The sequence below is a fragment of the Oncorhynchus kisutch genome, linkage group LG3 (assembly GCF_002021735.2).
Source record: "Oncorhynchus kisutch isolate 150728-3 linkage group LG3, Okis_V2, whole genome shotgun sequence".
Classification (NCBI taxonomy): Eukaryota; Metazoa; Chordata; class Actinopteri; order Salmoniformes; family Salmonidae; genus Oncorhynchus; species Oncorhynchus kisutch.
The window spans coordinates 3,172,850-3,189,340 of record NC_034176.2 but is presented as its reverse complement, the minus strand read 5'-3'; the positions used below and the strand labels follow the sequence as shown (position 1 = coordinate 3,189,340).

At 40.2% G+C, this 16,491-nt stretch overlaps 1 protein-coding gene across 2 annotated transcripts; it reads right to left on the bottom strand.

The window, feature by feature from the left end:
* Positions 1–6,502: 6,502 nt before the first annotated feature.
* Positions 6,503–14,685, bottom strand: LOC109886415 (insulin gene enhancer protein isl-1). 2 transcript variants are annotated; one of them, XM_020478102.2, is made up of 6 exons: positions 14,384–14,685; positions 13,636–13,825; positions 12,436–12,695; positions 9,389–9,675; positions 8,738–8,905; positions 6,503–7,952 (listed from the first exon to the last, which is right to left on the bottom strand). In XM_020478102.2, exons 1-6 carry the CDS (start codon positions 14,409–14,411, stop codon positions 7,836–7,838), a joined length of 1,050 nt encoding a protein of 349 aa, XP_020333691.2. In that variant the 5' UTR covers positions 14,412–14,685; the 3' UTR covers positions 6,503–7,835. The 2 variants fall into 2 exon arrangements, with proteins under 2 accessions (XP_020333691.2, XP_031672461.1); XM_031816601.1 differs by having other exon boundaries at positions 6,521–7,952; positions 9,389–9,672; positions 14,384–14,679.
* Positions 14,686–16,491: the final 1,806 nt, after the last annotated feature.

Here is a 16,491-nt window from a genome sequence, read left to right as displayed (position 1 = left end):
TCTCTTTATGAAGCTGGAACCTCTCTTCTTCTCTTTATGAAGCTGGTACCTCTCTCCTTGTCTTTATGAAGCTGGTACCTCTCTCCATCTCTTTATGAAGCTGGTACCTCTCTCCTTCTCTTTATGAAGCTGGTACCTCTCTTCCTCTCTTTATGATGCTGGTATCTCTCTCCTTCTCTTTATGAAGCTGGTACCTCTCTTCTTCTCTTTAGGAAGCTGGTACCTCTCTCCTTCTCTTTATGAAGCTGGTACCTCTCTTCTTCTCTTTATGAAGCTGGTACCTCTCTCCTTCTCTTTAGGATTCTGGTACCTCTCCCTTCTCTGTATGAAGCTGGTACCTCTCTCCTTCTCTTTGTGAAGCTGGTACCTCTCTCCTTCTCTTTGTGAAGCTGGTACCTCTCTCCTTCTCTTTATGAAGCTGGTACCTCTCTCCTTCTCTTTATGAAGCTGGTACCTCTCTCCTTCTCTTTATGAAGCTGGTACCTCTCTCCTTCTCTTTATGAAGCTGGTACACCTCTCCTTCTCTTTATGAAGCTGGTACCTCTCTCCTTATCTTTATGAAGCTGGTACCTCTCCTTCTGTTTATGAAGCTGGTACCTCTCTCCTTCTCTTTATGAAGCTGGTACATCTATCCTGCTCTTTATGAAGCTGTTACCTCTCTCCTTCTCTTTATGAAGCTGGTACCTCTCTCCTTCTCTTTATGAAGCTGGTACCTCTCTTCTTCTCTTTATGGAGCTGGTACCTCTCTTCTTCTCTTTATGAAGCTGGTACCTCTCTCCTTCACTTTATGAAGCTGGTACCTCTCTCCTTCTCTTTATGAAGCTGGTACCTCTCTCCTTCTCTTTGTGAAGCTGGCACCTCTCTCCTTCTCTTTGTGAAGCTGGCACCTCTCTCCTTCTCTTTATGAAGCTGGTACCTCTCTTCTTCTCTTTATGAAGCTGGTACCTCTCTCCTTCTCTTTATGAAGCTGGTACCTCTCTCCTTCTCTTTATGAAGCTGGTACCTCTCCTTCTCTTTATGAAGCTGGTACCTCTCCTTCTCTTTATGAAGCTGGTACCTCTCTCCTTCTCTTTATGAAGATGGTACCTCTCTCCTTCTCTTTATGAAGCTGGTACCTCTCTCCTTCTCTTTATGAAGATGGTACATCTCTCCTTCTCTTTATGAAGCTGGTACCTCTCTCCTTCTCTTTATGAAGCTGGTACCTCTCTCCTTCTCTTTATGAAGATGGTACCTCTCTCCTTCTCTTTATGAAGCTGGTACCTCTCTCCTTCTCTTTATGAAGCTGGTACATATCTCCTTCTCTTTATGATGCTGGTACCTCTCCTTCTCTTTATGAAGCTGGTACCTCTCTCCTTCTCTTTATGAAGCTGGTACCTCTCTTCTTCTCTTTATGAAGCTGGTACCTCTCTCCTTCTCTTTATGAAGCTGGTACCTCTCTCCTTCTCTTTATGAAGCTGGTACCTCTCTCCTTCTCTTTATGAAGCTGGTACCTCTCTTCTTCTCTTTATGAAGCTGGTACCTCTCTTCTTCTCTTTATGAAGCTGGTACCTCTCTCCATCTCTTTATGAAGCTGGTACCTCTCTCCTCTTTATGAAGCTGGTACCTCTCTTCTTCTCTTTATGAACCTGGTACCTCTCTTATTCTCTTTATGAAGCTGGTACCTCTCTCCTTCTCTTTATGAAGCTGGTACCTCTCTCCTTCTCTTTATGAAGCTGGTACCTCTCTCCTTCTCTTTATGATTCTGGTACCTCTCTTCTTCTCTTTATGAAGATGGTACCTCTCTCCTTCTCTTTATGAAGCTGGTACTTCTCTCCTTCTCTTTATGAAGCTGGTACCTCTCTCCTTATCTTTATGAAGCTGGTACCTCTCTCCTTCTCTTTATGAAGCTGGTACCTCTCTTCTTCTCTTTATGAAGCTGGTACCTCTCTCCTTCTCTTTATGATTCTGGTACCTCTCTCCTTCTCTTTATGAAGCTGGTACCTCTCTTCTTCTCTTTATGAAGCTGGTACCTCTCTTCTTCTCTTTATGAAGCTGGTACCTCTCTTCTTCCCTTTATGAAGCTGGTACCTCTCTTCTTCTCTTTATGAAGCTGGTACCTCTCTCCTTCTCTTTATGAAGCTGGTACCTCTCTTCTTCTCTTTATGAAGTTGGTACCTCTCTCCTTCTCTTTATGATTCTGGTACCTCTCTTCTTCTCTTTATGAAGATGGTACCTCTCTCCTTCTCTTTATGAAGCAGGTACCTCTCTCCTTCTATTTATGAAGCTGGTACCTCTCCTTCTCTTTATGAAGCTGGTACCTCTCTCCTTCTCTTTATGAAGCTGGTACCTCTCTCCTTCTCTTTATGAAGCTGGTACCTCTCTCCTTCTCTTTATGAAGCTGGTACCTCTCCTTCTCTTTATGAAGCTGGTACCTCTCTCCTTCTCTTTATAAAGCTGTTTCCTCTCTCCTTCTCTTTATGAAGCTGGTACCTCTCTCCTTCTCTTTATGAAGCTGGTACCTCTCTCCTTCTCTTTATGAAGCTGGTACCTCTCCTTCTCTTTATGAAGCTGGTACCTCTCTCCTTCTCTTTATGAAGCTGGTATCTCTCTCCTTCTCTTTATGAAGCTGGTACCTCTCTCCTTCTCTTTATGAAGCTGGTACCTCTCTCCTTCTCTTTATGAAGCTGGTACCTCTCTCCTTCTCTTTATGAAGCTGGTACCTCTCTCCTTCTCTTTATGAAGCTGGTACCTCTCTCCTTCTCTTTATGAAGCTGGTACATCTCTCCTTCTCTTTATGAAGCTGGTACCTCTCTCCTTCTCTTTATGAAGCTGGTACCTCTCTCCTTCTCTTTATGAAGCTGGTACCTCTCTCCTTCTCTTTATGAAGCTGGTACCTCTCTCCTTCTCTTTATGATTCTGGTACCTCTCTTCTTCTCTTTATGAAGATGGTACCTCTCTCCTTCTCTTTATGAAGCTGGTACTTCTCTCCTTCTCTTTATGAAGCTGGTACCTCTCTCCTTATCTTTATGAAGCTGGTACCTCTCTCCTTCTCTTTATGAAGCTGGTACCTCTCTCCTTCTCTTTATGAAGCTGGTACATCTATCCTGCTCTTTATGAAGCTGGTACCTCTCTCCTTCTCTTTATGAATCTTGTACCTCTCACCTTCTCTTTATGAAGCTGGTACCTCTCTTCTTCTCTTTATGGAGCTGGTACCTCTCTTCTCCTCTTTATGAAGATGGTACATCTCTCCTTCTCTTTATGAAGCTGGTACCTCTCTCCTTCTCTTCATGAAGCTGGTACCTCTCTCCTTCTCTTTATGAAGATGGTACCTCTCTCCTTCTCTTTATGAAGCTGGTACCTCTCTCCTTCTCTTTATGAAGCTGGTACCTCTCTCTTTATCTTTATGAAGCTGGTACCTCTCTCCTTCTCTTTATGAAGCTGGTACCCCTCTCCTTCTCTTTATGAAGCTGGTACCTCTCCTTCTCTTTATGAAGCTGGTACCTCTCTCCTTCTCTTTATGAAGCTGGTACCTCTCTCCTTCTCTTTATGAAGCTGGTACCTCTCTCCTTCTCTTTATGAAGCTGGTACCTCTCTCCTTCTCTTTATGAAGCTGGTACATCTCTCATTCTCTTTATGAAGCTGGTACCTCTCTCCTTCTCTTTATGAAGCTGGTACATCTCTCCTTCTCTTTATGAAGCTGGTACCTCTCTCCTTCTCTTTATGAAGCTGGTACATCTATCCTGCTCTTTATGAAGCTGGTACCTCTCTCCTTCTCTTTATGAAGCTGATACCTCTCACCTTCTCTTTATGAAGCTGGTACCTCTCTTCTTCTCTTTATGGAGCTGGTACCTCTCTTCTCCTCTTTATGAAGATGGTACATCTCTCCTTCTCTTTATGAAGCTGGTACCTCTCTCCTTCTCTTCATGAAGCTGGTACCTCTCTCCTTCTCTTTATGAAGATGGTACCTCTCTCCTTCTCTTTATGAAGCTGGTACCTCTCTCCTTCTCTTTATGAAGCTGGGACATATCTCGTTCTCTTTATGAAACTGGTACATATCTCCTTCTCTTTATGAAGCTGGTACCTCTCTCCTTCTCTTTATGAAGCTGGTACCTCTCTTCTTCTCTTTATGAAGCTTGTACCTCTCTCCTTCTCTTTATGAAGCTGGTACCTCTCTCCTTCTCTTTATGAAGCTGGTACCTCTCTCCTTCTCTTTATGAAGCTGGTACCTCTCTTCTTCTCTTTATGAAGCTGGTACCTCTCTTCTTCTCTTTATGAAGCTGGTACCTCTCTCCATCTCTTTATGAAGCTGGTACCTCTCTCCTTCTCTTTATGAAGCTGGTACCTCTCTTCTTCTCTTTATGAACCTGGTACCTCTCTTATTCTCTTTATGAAGCTGGTACCTCTCTCCTTCTCTTTATGAAGCTGGTACATCTCTCCTTCTCTTCATGAAGCTGGTACCTCTCTCCTTCTCTTTATGATTCTGGTACCTCTCTTCTTCTCTTTATGAAGATGGTACCTCTCTCCTTCTCTTTATGAAGCTGGTACTTCTCTCCTTCTCTTTATGAAGCCTTCCCTGCTCCCAAGGGAATTGTGCTTCAGTTGTTTATCGTAGGGCTGGCTGGCAATAAAGCTCTATACCCCCCAACCCCCCACCCACCCCACCACACACACACACACACACTACACACACACTACACAAACACACACTACACACACACTACACACACACACACACACACACACACACACACACACACACACACTACACACACACTACACACACACTACACACACTACACACACACTACACACACACACTACACACACACTACACACACACTACACACACACTACACACACTACACACATACAACACACACACTACACACACACTATACACACACTACACACATACTACACACACACTACACACACACTCTCTCATGGCCATTTCTAGGTTAGACCTCAGTCTAGGCTTTGTTGGGCCTAATGTGATTCTGCATAGTGAGCTGCTGGGTGGGTTCCTTCCCAATCCTATTCACTGGTCTGTTGATCTATTGTCCAATACAATAAACTTTTGGAAGTGAAGTTGAATTTGTGTTTCAAGGGAGTTTAAAATATGTTTGGTTCTATTTCATGTCTGGGATTTTAGTCATGAGCTTTTATTTCTATTTTATTTTTTTAAATTGATTTTAATTATATTTGAATGTAAGAAAGACATATAACCATGTCGTCACATGTGTCATTTTAGATACATATTTGTAGATACTGTAGTTGTACTTGTCACAATATGCGTTTTGAATAGATGGATATTAGTGATCATTTGACATCATTCACCCCAAATGTTACTAAAAAACAAAATCCCATTAAATCTTATCGCCAACGTCCAAATGTTATTTTAGAATGTAATATAATTTCACATGCACAGTGACAAAACTGTAGTGTAAATTGTAATGATTATTATATAATAGCCCGTTCTTCAAACGTATTCAACAGATTGAGATTCTGTTAATGTTAGGAGGTGTAACAAATATGAAAGGCTAACTACAGTCACCGGAGGGGAAAGACGCGCGCATCTCTGCCCGCTTACAAACCCGGTTTCCACCTACCGAGTAGCCCAGGCTTGCCAAGTTACCAGGGCCCAAGGTCAGAGTTATGTGTCCATGAGATGTGTTCAAGTTTAGTTTTAAAATGCATATGGGGCCCGCCATTGTACAGTCACTTGCTCATAATCAACCATTTAAAGCAACGACATGGATTTAACATAAATGCAACTGTCTAATGTATTAGGGTATGGAGTGGGTAAGTTGTATTAGGGTATGGAGTGGGTAAGTTGTATTAGGGTATGGAGTGGGTAAGTTGTATTAGGGTATGGAGTGGGTAAGTTGTATTAGGGTATGGAGTGGGTAAGTTGCATTAGGGTATGGAGTGGGTAAGTTTCTTTTTATGCGTAATGCCAAATGCCATATGCCAAATCAACACGGACAGCTAGCCTATACAGGCCCCACAGAATGATATAACCAACACATTTTCACAGTAGTAACTAACTATGATAGCTTGTAGCTTGCATTTCGTCTGCTCTATCATGGAATTTTATCATACATCATCGAAGCATTGAGCCAACACGCAGTAGTCTATATGGAATGTTGTTATAAACGTTCATGCTGTTTTTAAATGCAATTCATACATTCCATCTAAACCGAGTATACTTCTAATCATAGTATATATATATATATATATATATATATATATATATATATATATGAAATCACTAGGCCAAAAACAGGTGTAAAATGATGGGATGATTGCAGAACGAAGACCAAGAGAGATGCAGACTATATTATAGACGTATTGCTCAGTAACTGCTATCACAAATGTTATTTTTAACCGAGTCAAAGTAAACACGGAACATTGCAATATAGTCCTAAGGAGGTGTAAAATAACAGGATGAATTCAGCCCGAAGACAAAGATAGATGCATACTGTATCTGCCGTCATATTAGTGAAATAATCCTGGAGATACATTTCTACACATGGCCTTGTTTTATTAGTAATATATAGAAAGGGACAGGACGCATACAATTAGGATAGATAAATCGGAGACCACGGTACAATCGTTTTTCTTTTTTTACTTCAGTAAAGAAAGTTACACAAAAAAAAGTGGCAAGTCTTTCAACAATAAATAATAAATAATTTTGTTTAACAGGAACAAACGAAAAAAAAAACGGTCATTATAACTTATACACATCTTTGGGAAAGAAAAAAAACATATTCTTGAATGGACACAAACTCACACATAAAAGTCCCACGTAACTTGTGGCAAAATAGAGGTATACCTTGTTGCAATGCTTAAGTAGGCCTTACTTGGGCTTTATCAAGGAGATAATAACAAAATAATTGAATAGCAATATTTGCAATCCCCTCCAAACGGCATCTTATCAGGAGGTGAATCTCAGGTCAAGTTATTTTAGAGAAACAGAATAGCCAGTCATTTGTTTGTATATTCAAACATTATGCACAACAATGTGCAAATGTAGAACCAGATTTCATCTGCAATATTAAAGTTTATATTTTTCCTAGAGGTCCGTTTGTCCAGGAGTGTATGTGTGGTGTAGTATTATAAATTGTTTTTGTCAAACTGTTACCAGGAGTTTCCAACGGGCAGCACCAGTCATTGGTTGACGTAGTGAGATCTACAGATCTCGCTACGCATGAGTCGCAGACACTTTATGGTGCAGGCAGATGCGCTCTCTCCGCGGCTCCTGGAAACACGCACTTCTTCTAGGGCTCTATTCAAACCGTATAGCTGAGGTTCAGCGTTGCAGCGTGACTGAAAGAGGCAATGTTCCCCCCGCGTTAGCGGAGACTGCATTCATGTTAATCGCTGTATATGTCAGCTAAATAGGAAATTAGCTTTAAATGTCTATCGCGCAATATGTAACGCTTCAGCAACACAGATTGAATAGAGCCCATAGACTGCTCCATTGTCCTCTCCTTTCCTCTTCTCCAGGGTTGTTTTGCGGCGGGTGGACAGACGGACGTATGACGGACATATGGACAGATCTAGGTGGGGTAATAATCCATGATTGTCTTCACAGTGTAAAACTACAACCAAGGGGTTGATTCGTCGTTAAAGAGGCTTCGTGCAGTTGCGGGAGGAGGATTCTCTTTAATCTCTCAGTTCGAATGAAATCAACTCAAGAGATTGAGTGACATTTTGTTTCTTTCAACCCCGAGTTATTATTTTTTTTCTTTCAGTTTTCAGTCAGTCCGCCCCTTTGCCCAACTAGCATCACTTCATCATCAGTCAGAAATATGACAATAGTCTAACGTAGTCTACAGTCGGTCCTCGAGGCCCTACGCCTCTATAGGGCTCGAGACCATGCTGTTGGGTGTGTCTGGAAGTTGGGATGACATCGAGGCGACTTCGCTCCCTGTCGAGTTGGAACCAGGTCCTCCCTCCGAAAAATGGACCTGAACAAAACAAAGGAACAATGTAATATATAAGATTACATTATTCAACATATTAAATAAAATATTTTAGACAATACAATAGAATAAATCCACATATCGACCTCAATACGACCCATATTAATAGCCTAAATTACAGAAAATAATATCAAATATTATAAACTTAAAATGACAATAGCCTAACCTTTACTCTAATGTTACTCTAATCGTTATTCGTGATTTCGTTCACACTGTCTACCAGACAGACAGTTTAGTAATATAGTATAGCCTCTAACTGGACTCACTAGTTGTGTTATAGTACAGCCTCTAACTGGACTCACTAGTTGTGTTATAGTACAGCCTCTAACTGGACTCACTAGTTGTGTTATAGTACATCCTCTAATTGGACTCACTAGTTGTGTTATAGTACAGCCTCTAACTGGACTCACTAGTTGTGTTATAGTACAGCCTCTAACTGGACTCACTAGTTGTGTTATAGTACAGCCTCTAACTGGACTCACTAGTTGTGTTATAGTACAGCCTCTAACTGGACTCACTAGTTGTGTTATAGTACAGCCTCTAACTGGACTCACTAGTTGTGTTATAGTACATCCTCTAATTGGACTCACTAGTTGTGTTATAGTACAGCCTCTAACTGGACTCACTAGTTGTGTTATAGTACAGCCTCTAACTGGACTCACTAGTTGTGTTATAGTACAGCCTCTAACTGGACTCACTAGTTGTGTTATAGTACAGCCTCTAACTGGACTCACTAGTTGTGTTATAGTACAGCCTCTAACTGGACTCACCAGTTGTTGAAACGCGGGTTGATCCATGTCACTCTGCAACGCGAAGTCACTGAGGACCTTCCAAGGCGGCTGGTAACTCTGCACCTCCACTGGGTTAGCCTGTAAACCACCGTCGTGTCTCTCCGGGCTGGCCGCCACCATCGGTGTGCCCGTCATTCCCTGGATATTCTGCAGATAGTCCCAGAGAAACTGATCGTCATATAAAGTTTAAAATTAGCACGTCAACATTGACCCAACAACAACAACAACAACAACAACAACAACAACAACATTAGCCATTTAGAATATGATGGAAATGTGTGTGTGTGTGTGTGTGTGTGTGTGTGTGTGTGTGTGTGTGTGTGTGTGTGTGTGTGTGTGTGTGTGTGTGTGTGTGTGTGTGTGTGTGTGTGTGTGTGTGTGTGTGTGTGAAAAAAAGGGACAAGTTATACGCCTGCATGTGGATATATCTCACGCATCCATCCATAGGCAGACGTATACGACCATTTCTCCGTTTCTATTTTCCCCTCAATTATTTCATGAAAACAAAATGACCAGACAAGAATAGAAGTATTATAATGGAACAGTTACAACAGCTACCAGCGTTTGGACCGATAAGAACACCACTGTTTTGAATCCTTTATTTAAATAAAGACCAGACAGGGTTCTCACCGTTTTGTCGTCGGGCTGCTGTTGCTGTAACTGTTTCATCAGAATACTCCTCTTCTTGTCCTTGCAACGCTTGTTTTGGAACCAGACCCGGATGACTCGGGGACTGAGACCGGTCATCTCGACTAGCTGCTCCTTCATCAGAGCGTCGGGTCGGGGGTTGGCGTTGTAGCAGGTCCGCAACGTGTGGAGTTGCTTTTCGTTAAGAACGGTCCGTACGCGTGTGGTCTTCTCCGGTTGTTTGTGGACGTGCGGTCGAAGCACGGGCTGTCTGGCTGATATTGGTTCTGCTGTTGAGAAAGAGAGGAGGAAATACAGAATAAATATTATTTATCGGAACTTCAACATCATGGGTATATAAAGACACTGTTGTATACCAAAATTGAGATTACAAAAACGTACACTCTCAAAGGTATACCAGTAGAGTAACTCATGGTAGCCTACAAAACGACGCCTAGTATGGAGTATCCATTCAACGTGATGTTATCCGGGTCTTATGGTAATATGTTATTACTACAGCTATCAACCAACCACATCCTTGACCTATCATTATCACTGCTGTTCACATTTCAGTTGTCCAAACTTCTATTAGGCCTACATTTTCTACCCTGAGCAAGGCAGTTAACACACTGTTCCCCGGGCGTGGAAAAAGTGGCTGTCGATTATGGCAGCCCCCCCGCACCTCTCTGATTCAGAGGGGTTGGGTTAAATGCGGAAGACACATTTCAGTTGAAGGCATTCAGTTGTACAACTGATTAGGTATCCCCGTTTCCCATTTAATATTCATTCTAAAATTCAATTCAAATCCGCAACAGAGAAAGAGCATTGTCATGTATTGTAGCTTATAGAGATAGCCTACCACTGGGGTTTTGAATTAACACCTAACATCATTACCTTATTACGCATGGATATACTTTGATATTAGCCTATATATCATACATTTATTTTTTTTACTATTAGTGAAAGTGCGTTCTTGTCACTTTTAGCATATATGTCTAAATTACCTCTATTGGAAAAGGGGGTCAATATTTTCTGCGTTAAACGTGGACCATGGCGCAGGAAATGTGAAAGAGTGGACTGTCAAATACGTAGTTTAATTTTATTTTTTATAGATACATAAAGTCGAAAAGGGTTCTCACTAGATTGGTGCGATATCTTTTGATTTAATAATTCATTAAGAACGAAGTCTCGTCAAAATATTGCTGTGGCCATCTGACCGAGCTTCCGGTTATGTAGTATGTTTTCCAATCCGGTTATAACCTCAGCACTAACTGCGACTATCGGTTACACATAGGCCTAACATGTATGCAGTCTGAGGAAATAGTATATTCCGACAATTTGAAGTGCGTGGCCAACGAACTGGCTTGTATAATTCACCCAAAAACCACATAATACAATAATACATCATTATTGTGACACGTTACATTTAATCTAGACTGTAAGGCCCCTAAACTTCAGCACAAACAGAATGTATCATTGCATCTTTATATAAAGTAACCTACCGACTGTTATTTTTTTAAGTCAAACAAACAAACACCATTTATATCTGAATTCCTAGGAGGGCCTCATAATTCAGCTAGAACTATGTAAAGAAAGACGTTGCTCACATATTCTCCCTCTTGTGAGGTACCTTGACAAAGAGCACTCGCAAATGCGAATGATTTCATAAGTGACATACACCACACCATTGACCCAGTAATAATCAAATATATACAATCCTCATTTGTGATTCACAATAACGTCGCGCCGCTTATTATATCAAGTAATGTAGGCTATATATATATATATATATATATATTCATGACATATATATATATATATACAACTATATTAGCCAATAGAAATGTAGGCTAAATATATATATATATATATACAACTATATTAGCCAATAGAAATGTAGGCTAAATATATTCATGACATATATATATATATACAACTATATTAGCCAATAGAAATGTAGGCTAAATATATTCATGACATATATATATATATACAACTATATTAGCCAATAGAAATGTAGGCTAAATATATTCATGACATATATATATATATACAACTATATTAGCCAATAGAAATGTAGGCTAAATATATTCATGACATATATATATATACAACTATATTAGCCAATAGAAATGTAGGCTAAATATATTCATGACATATATATATATACAACTATATTAGCCAATAGAAATGTAGGCTAAATATATTCATGACATATATATATATACAACTATATTAGCCAATAGAAATGTAGGCTAAATATATTCATGACATATATACAACTATATTAATCAATTGTAATGTAGGCTATACATATTCATGACATATAAACAACTATATTAGCCAATGGTAATGTAGGCTCTATATATTCATGACATATAAACAACTATATTAGCCAATAGAAATATATACGCTATATATATTCATGACATATAAACAACTGTATTAGCCAATGGTAATGTAGGCTATATTCATGACATAAACAACTATATTAGCCAATGGTAATGTAGGCTATATTCATGACATAAACAACTATATTAGCCAATGGTAATGTAGGCTATATTCGTGATATAAACAACTATATTAGCCAATGGTAATGTAGGCTATATTCATGACATAAACAACTATATTAGCCAATAGATGCGCATATCATATTCAGATTATTCCAGAATGCATTTAGAGCTACACGTTTTCATTGAAACGCAGCCCCTACTGTTGAAATAAACTCGGTACATCACGGCAAGATACTCCAATGAAACGTTTCGTGGTATCTGTTTATATTTGTTGGTATTGTGTTACGGACATTGGAAAACGTAGGCCAATTAAAAAATGTTTGTATCGACGATGCTATACATTCATCTGTGTCTTTATGTGCTCCAAATCAACAGCCCCTATTCACAAATATTCCAATGCCCGTTGCCTGAAAACAAACTTTTCAACTAATACAACATCAATCTAATTGCCAAACACCAACAACACATATACAAGCCAACTGAAAGCAACAACCAAAAAAAAACCACCACTGCCATTGATATAAATTGTTAACCTACCTGCCATTTGTAAAGGTCTGGCCGGGTGGAGGGGGCTGAGGGGGTCTCCGACGCCCATTGTTGCCCGCTCCACGACGTCATGGTCGGCCCGGCAGAACAAGCCATCCTCCCTCAGAGCGAACTCGTCCCCCGGGATGAGCTGTCGGCTGCAGGCCACACACCGAAAACACTCGATATGGTACACCTTGGAGCGCGCTCTCATCACGAAGTCATTCTTGCTGAAACCGATGTTGCATTTAGCGCACTTTATCCCGTATAACCTAGAGGGTTAGGAGAGATTGGGTGACCGGTTAGAGTCAGCTAACGGTGTCACAAGGCACCAAGGCCCACTGTTAGGCTAATGCTGTGGCTGGACACCAGACATAATAGGACAAGCAGAAGCAGGATTGTTAGGCCTTAATATTTAGTTATGTTTATACCACATGAGATGACTTGAAACCCGTATTAAAATAGTACATTAGCAAAAACAAAGCACAGACCTATTCTGTAGAAACAGAGAATGGAACCAATATCATGAGCGTAGAGATATAGACCTAGTATAACTCTAAATATTCCTAGAAGACTCATAATATCATTATTATTATTATTATTATTACAGGCGATAACTCTACAAATCATTTTAAAAAATCTAAATTCAATTGTAGACTAGTTGTAGGTCCAATGTATTTGGCCAATTATATGTTATTAAAATCGATCTATTGACTCACTTTATGGTCATCAATGCTGCAAAATATTGCTGTAAGGCTACATTAAATAATATGTTGGTAATATGTTTGTATTGCATATGCTAACGTGGTCAACATGTAGCCTCATGTTCTGTCAAAACTGTGTCAGTCCTGATGTGGTTTCAACAATATATCTGTTTATTTTTCAATAGAAAACACAGTTGTGGTCTATTGCTGTGATTATGTGTCTATGATTATAAAGACAATATAATAAACAGTTCATTGCAATTATGCTAATCATCAATATTAACCTCATGTAGTCTGAAAATATAAAATATATTTTTTAAATAGTAGAATATGTAAATATTACCTACTTTAAAATATAGTTTTCCCGAGAAAATAAATGTTCACGTCCCATGTATAACCATGTATGTTATGATACGATAGACAGTTAATACGTGAATGTGTCAACCAGTCAATCAATAATAAACAATGCTTTTCAACAACTATGATATTCATAACAAACAGCTCTTACCTAACATAGTCCCTTTTACAGTAGGTTTTCCCGTCTCGGACAAAGCAGGTACAAGACTCGTCCAGATACTGATTACACTCTGCACACTTCAAACAGGCAGCGTGCCATTCGAGGTCCGGAGAGACCCGCAGAATGTACTGGTCGTGGATCTGGTTCCCACAGCCGACACACAACGATATGAGCCGCTTTTCTGGAGAACAAAGTCAGGAGAAAATATTATAATATAAATTAGGAGATTCTAAAGATTATATTGAGTATAATGAATGTCCCATAGTAATGTCGTCAGGAAGGGGTTCTACATTTGCTGTTGAGAACAAGCATCTATTCAACAAGGGAAAAATACTATAATCGACCATGTCAACAACAACCATATTAATAATAATATTAATTACTGATTTGTTTTAATTTATTATATATAATACACGTTGGTTATTAACGATAATAACATTATTTATCATTGGTCTATAGACTAGTTTTAATGCGCGCCTCTATTCAATGATCTAAAGTAACTTTACAGGCATTGAAATGGTGTATCCTTGATATCGGAATTGTAAAGACAATTCGGGTGGAAACGTTTCATTAAATGGGACCTGCTACGACGATAAACTTTGCACAAACTGAAAAACTGCAAAGAAAACAAATCGACGTAGAAATTAATCTAATTTAGCCTCCGTTTTGCATCACTCAGAATAGAATAGAATAGACACTTGATTTGAATGGCATCCCGAGCCAAACCAGCTCCACTCACTTTTCGGTGGATCCCCCATATCGCCCATGTCCAAGAAGTAAGGCGGCGTAAGGTCCACTTTTAAAACGTGGTGCAACAGTTTTGAAGCTGTTTGTTTTTCGTTTTTTCCTCCGGACTGCGGGTATAGAGCAGTCGCCTGTGTACTGACCGGTGCTGGCTGATTGTTAACCCGGTGTTGCAGCCGGACTTGTTCCGCCGCAGAGTAGCTGTGTTAGTCGGTGGAGAGGGCGGGGGTGTGAGAGGGTCTGTTCTCCGGTGCCTGGTCCCTGTGTTGTGATGGGGCGCGCTAGTCACTATCTCCCACTCAAACTCCCTTGCGTCAACTCTACTCTATCGCCATCGGGCTGACGTAGGACACCGAAACGTCATCTTTATGGGATGCTGATTGGTTATGAAGAAAGGAGCAGCTGTTGCTGTTAGCCCAGTCCAAGTACATGCCTTCCCAGCTCATTTTCTGGATCACATATAGTTCAATCCAACTAACCCCTTACCCGGCTCCTATTCTGGATCAGTCCAACTACCCTCCCCACCCGGCTCCTATTCTGGATCAGTCCAACTACCCTCCCCACCCGGCTCCTATTCTGGATCAGTCCAACTACCCTCCCCACCCGGCTCCTATTCTGGATCAGTCAAACTACCCTTCCTACCCGGCTCCTGTTTTGAATCCGTCCAACTACCCAACCTACCCGGCTCCTATTCTGGATCAGTCCAACTACCCCTCTCGGGTGCTATTCTGGATCAGTCTATACTCCACCGAACACGTTTTTTTTCTATGTTGTCATATATATATTAAATTATGAATTTGCATTTTCGAGTCTACAAACACAATTCAACAAAGCCATATGCTACGAGTCTCCCGCATAGTTCTCGATGGTTACAGCCTACATGCAGTCCAGAGTAGCTATGTTGTTTATCTTTGGGCATGTCATTTTATATAGGCCTGTTACGATTTACGTTATTTCTTTTGGAGAGGGAATCAACGTAGCATGCAAGGATGTATAATATACATTATCTGGTTAAACATCTTGGTCGGCAGGGCAGCCTCGTGCTTAGAGCATTGGGCCAATAACCCGAAAGGTTGCTGGATCAAATCCCCGAACTGGTAAAAATCTGTCGTTCTACCCCTGAATCAGGCAATTAACCATGTCATTTTAATTAAGTAAAGGTTATTAACTGACTTAAGTAAAGGTTATTTAAAAACATATTACTATAATGAAAAAAAACGTTGTTGTCCATCACATTGTGGTTGTGGTCATCTACTATATCTACAATGCTATATCTTTACATTTAATTGAATATTTTGTTTGTTGAAAACGGAACCGAATTACTCACATTATGAACCAATATTGAAATGATACAACCACAAACAAAAGTAAGCATGGTTTTATACAGTTTGTCTTGGGAAAATATTGCTAGTGGTTTCTATGTATTTTACAGACATGGTCATAATGTGATTAAAATCAATATTACAGTGTTTCGTCAGTCTGCAGGGTTGTCAACCCAACCGTCATTAGCATATATAATTACACATAATGACACCCCTAAACCCGACTCGACACGGGCTGGAATACAAACTCACATTGTGGGGCATCAGATAATAACTGAGTAGAGACAGAAACAACGTGGGACGGGTGGGCATAATGTGTTCTCTCAGTAGGTACAGGCTACGCCTGGACAAGCATTTTCAATAGGATGGTTTTGTGTTTTTTGTATTATAATTTGTTGACCAATCAGTTTAGTTAATATATCCGATTTATTGGCCAACAATAAAAGGGTCTATTCAACATTCCTCAATACAGAATCTACGTCTACAGATCGGAATGTGACGGTCATATTTCTATTTCTGTATATGGACTAGACTACACATCTCTGACTCTGAACAAACAACCTTTTGGCCGATTTCTGAATAGCTCACCAGGCCAACAGTGAATGAGTTGAGGAACCAACGGGGCATATTAGACCAAAACACGCCCTCTTGTGTTAGCAGGATGGCCCTATTTAGCAACCTTTTAACCTTGCACACAAAGACACATACAGGCCATAATGTAGACTGCTGGCGTCCTCTATATCCTTATACTGAGTAGGCTTTCATTCACAGGCAGGTGTAA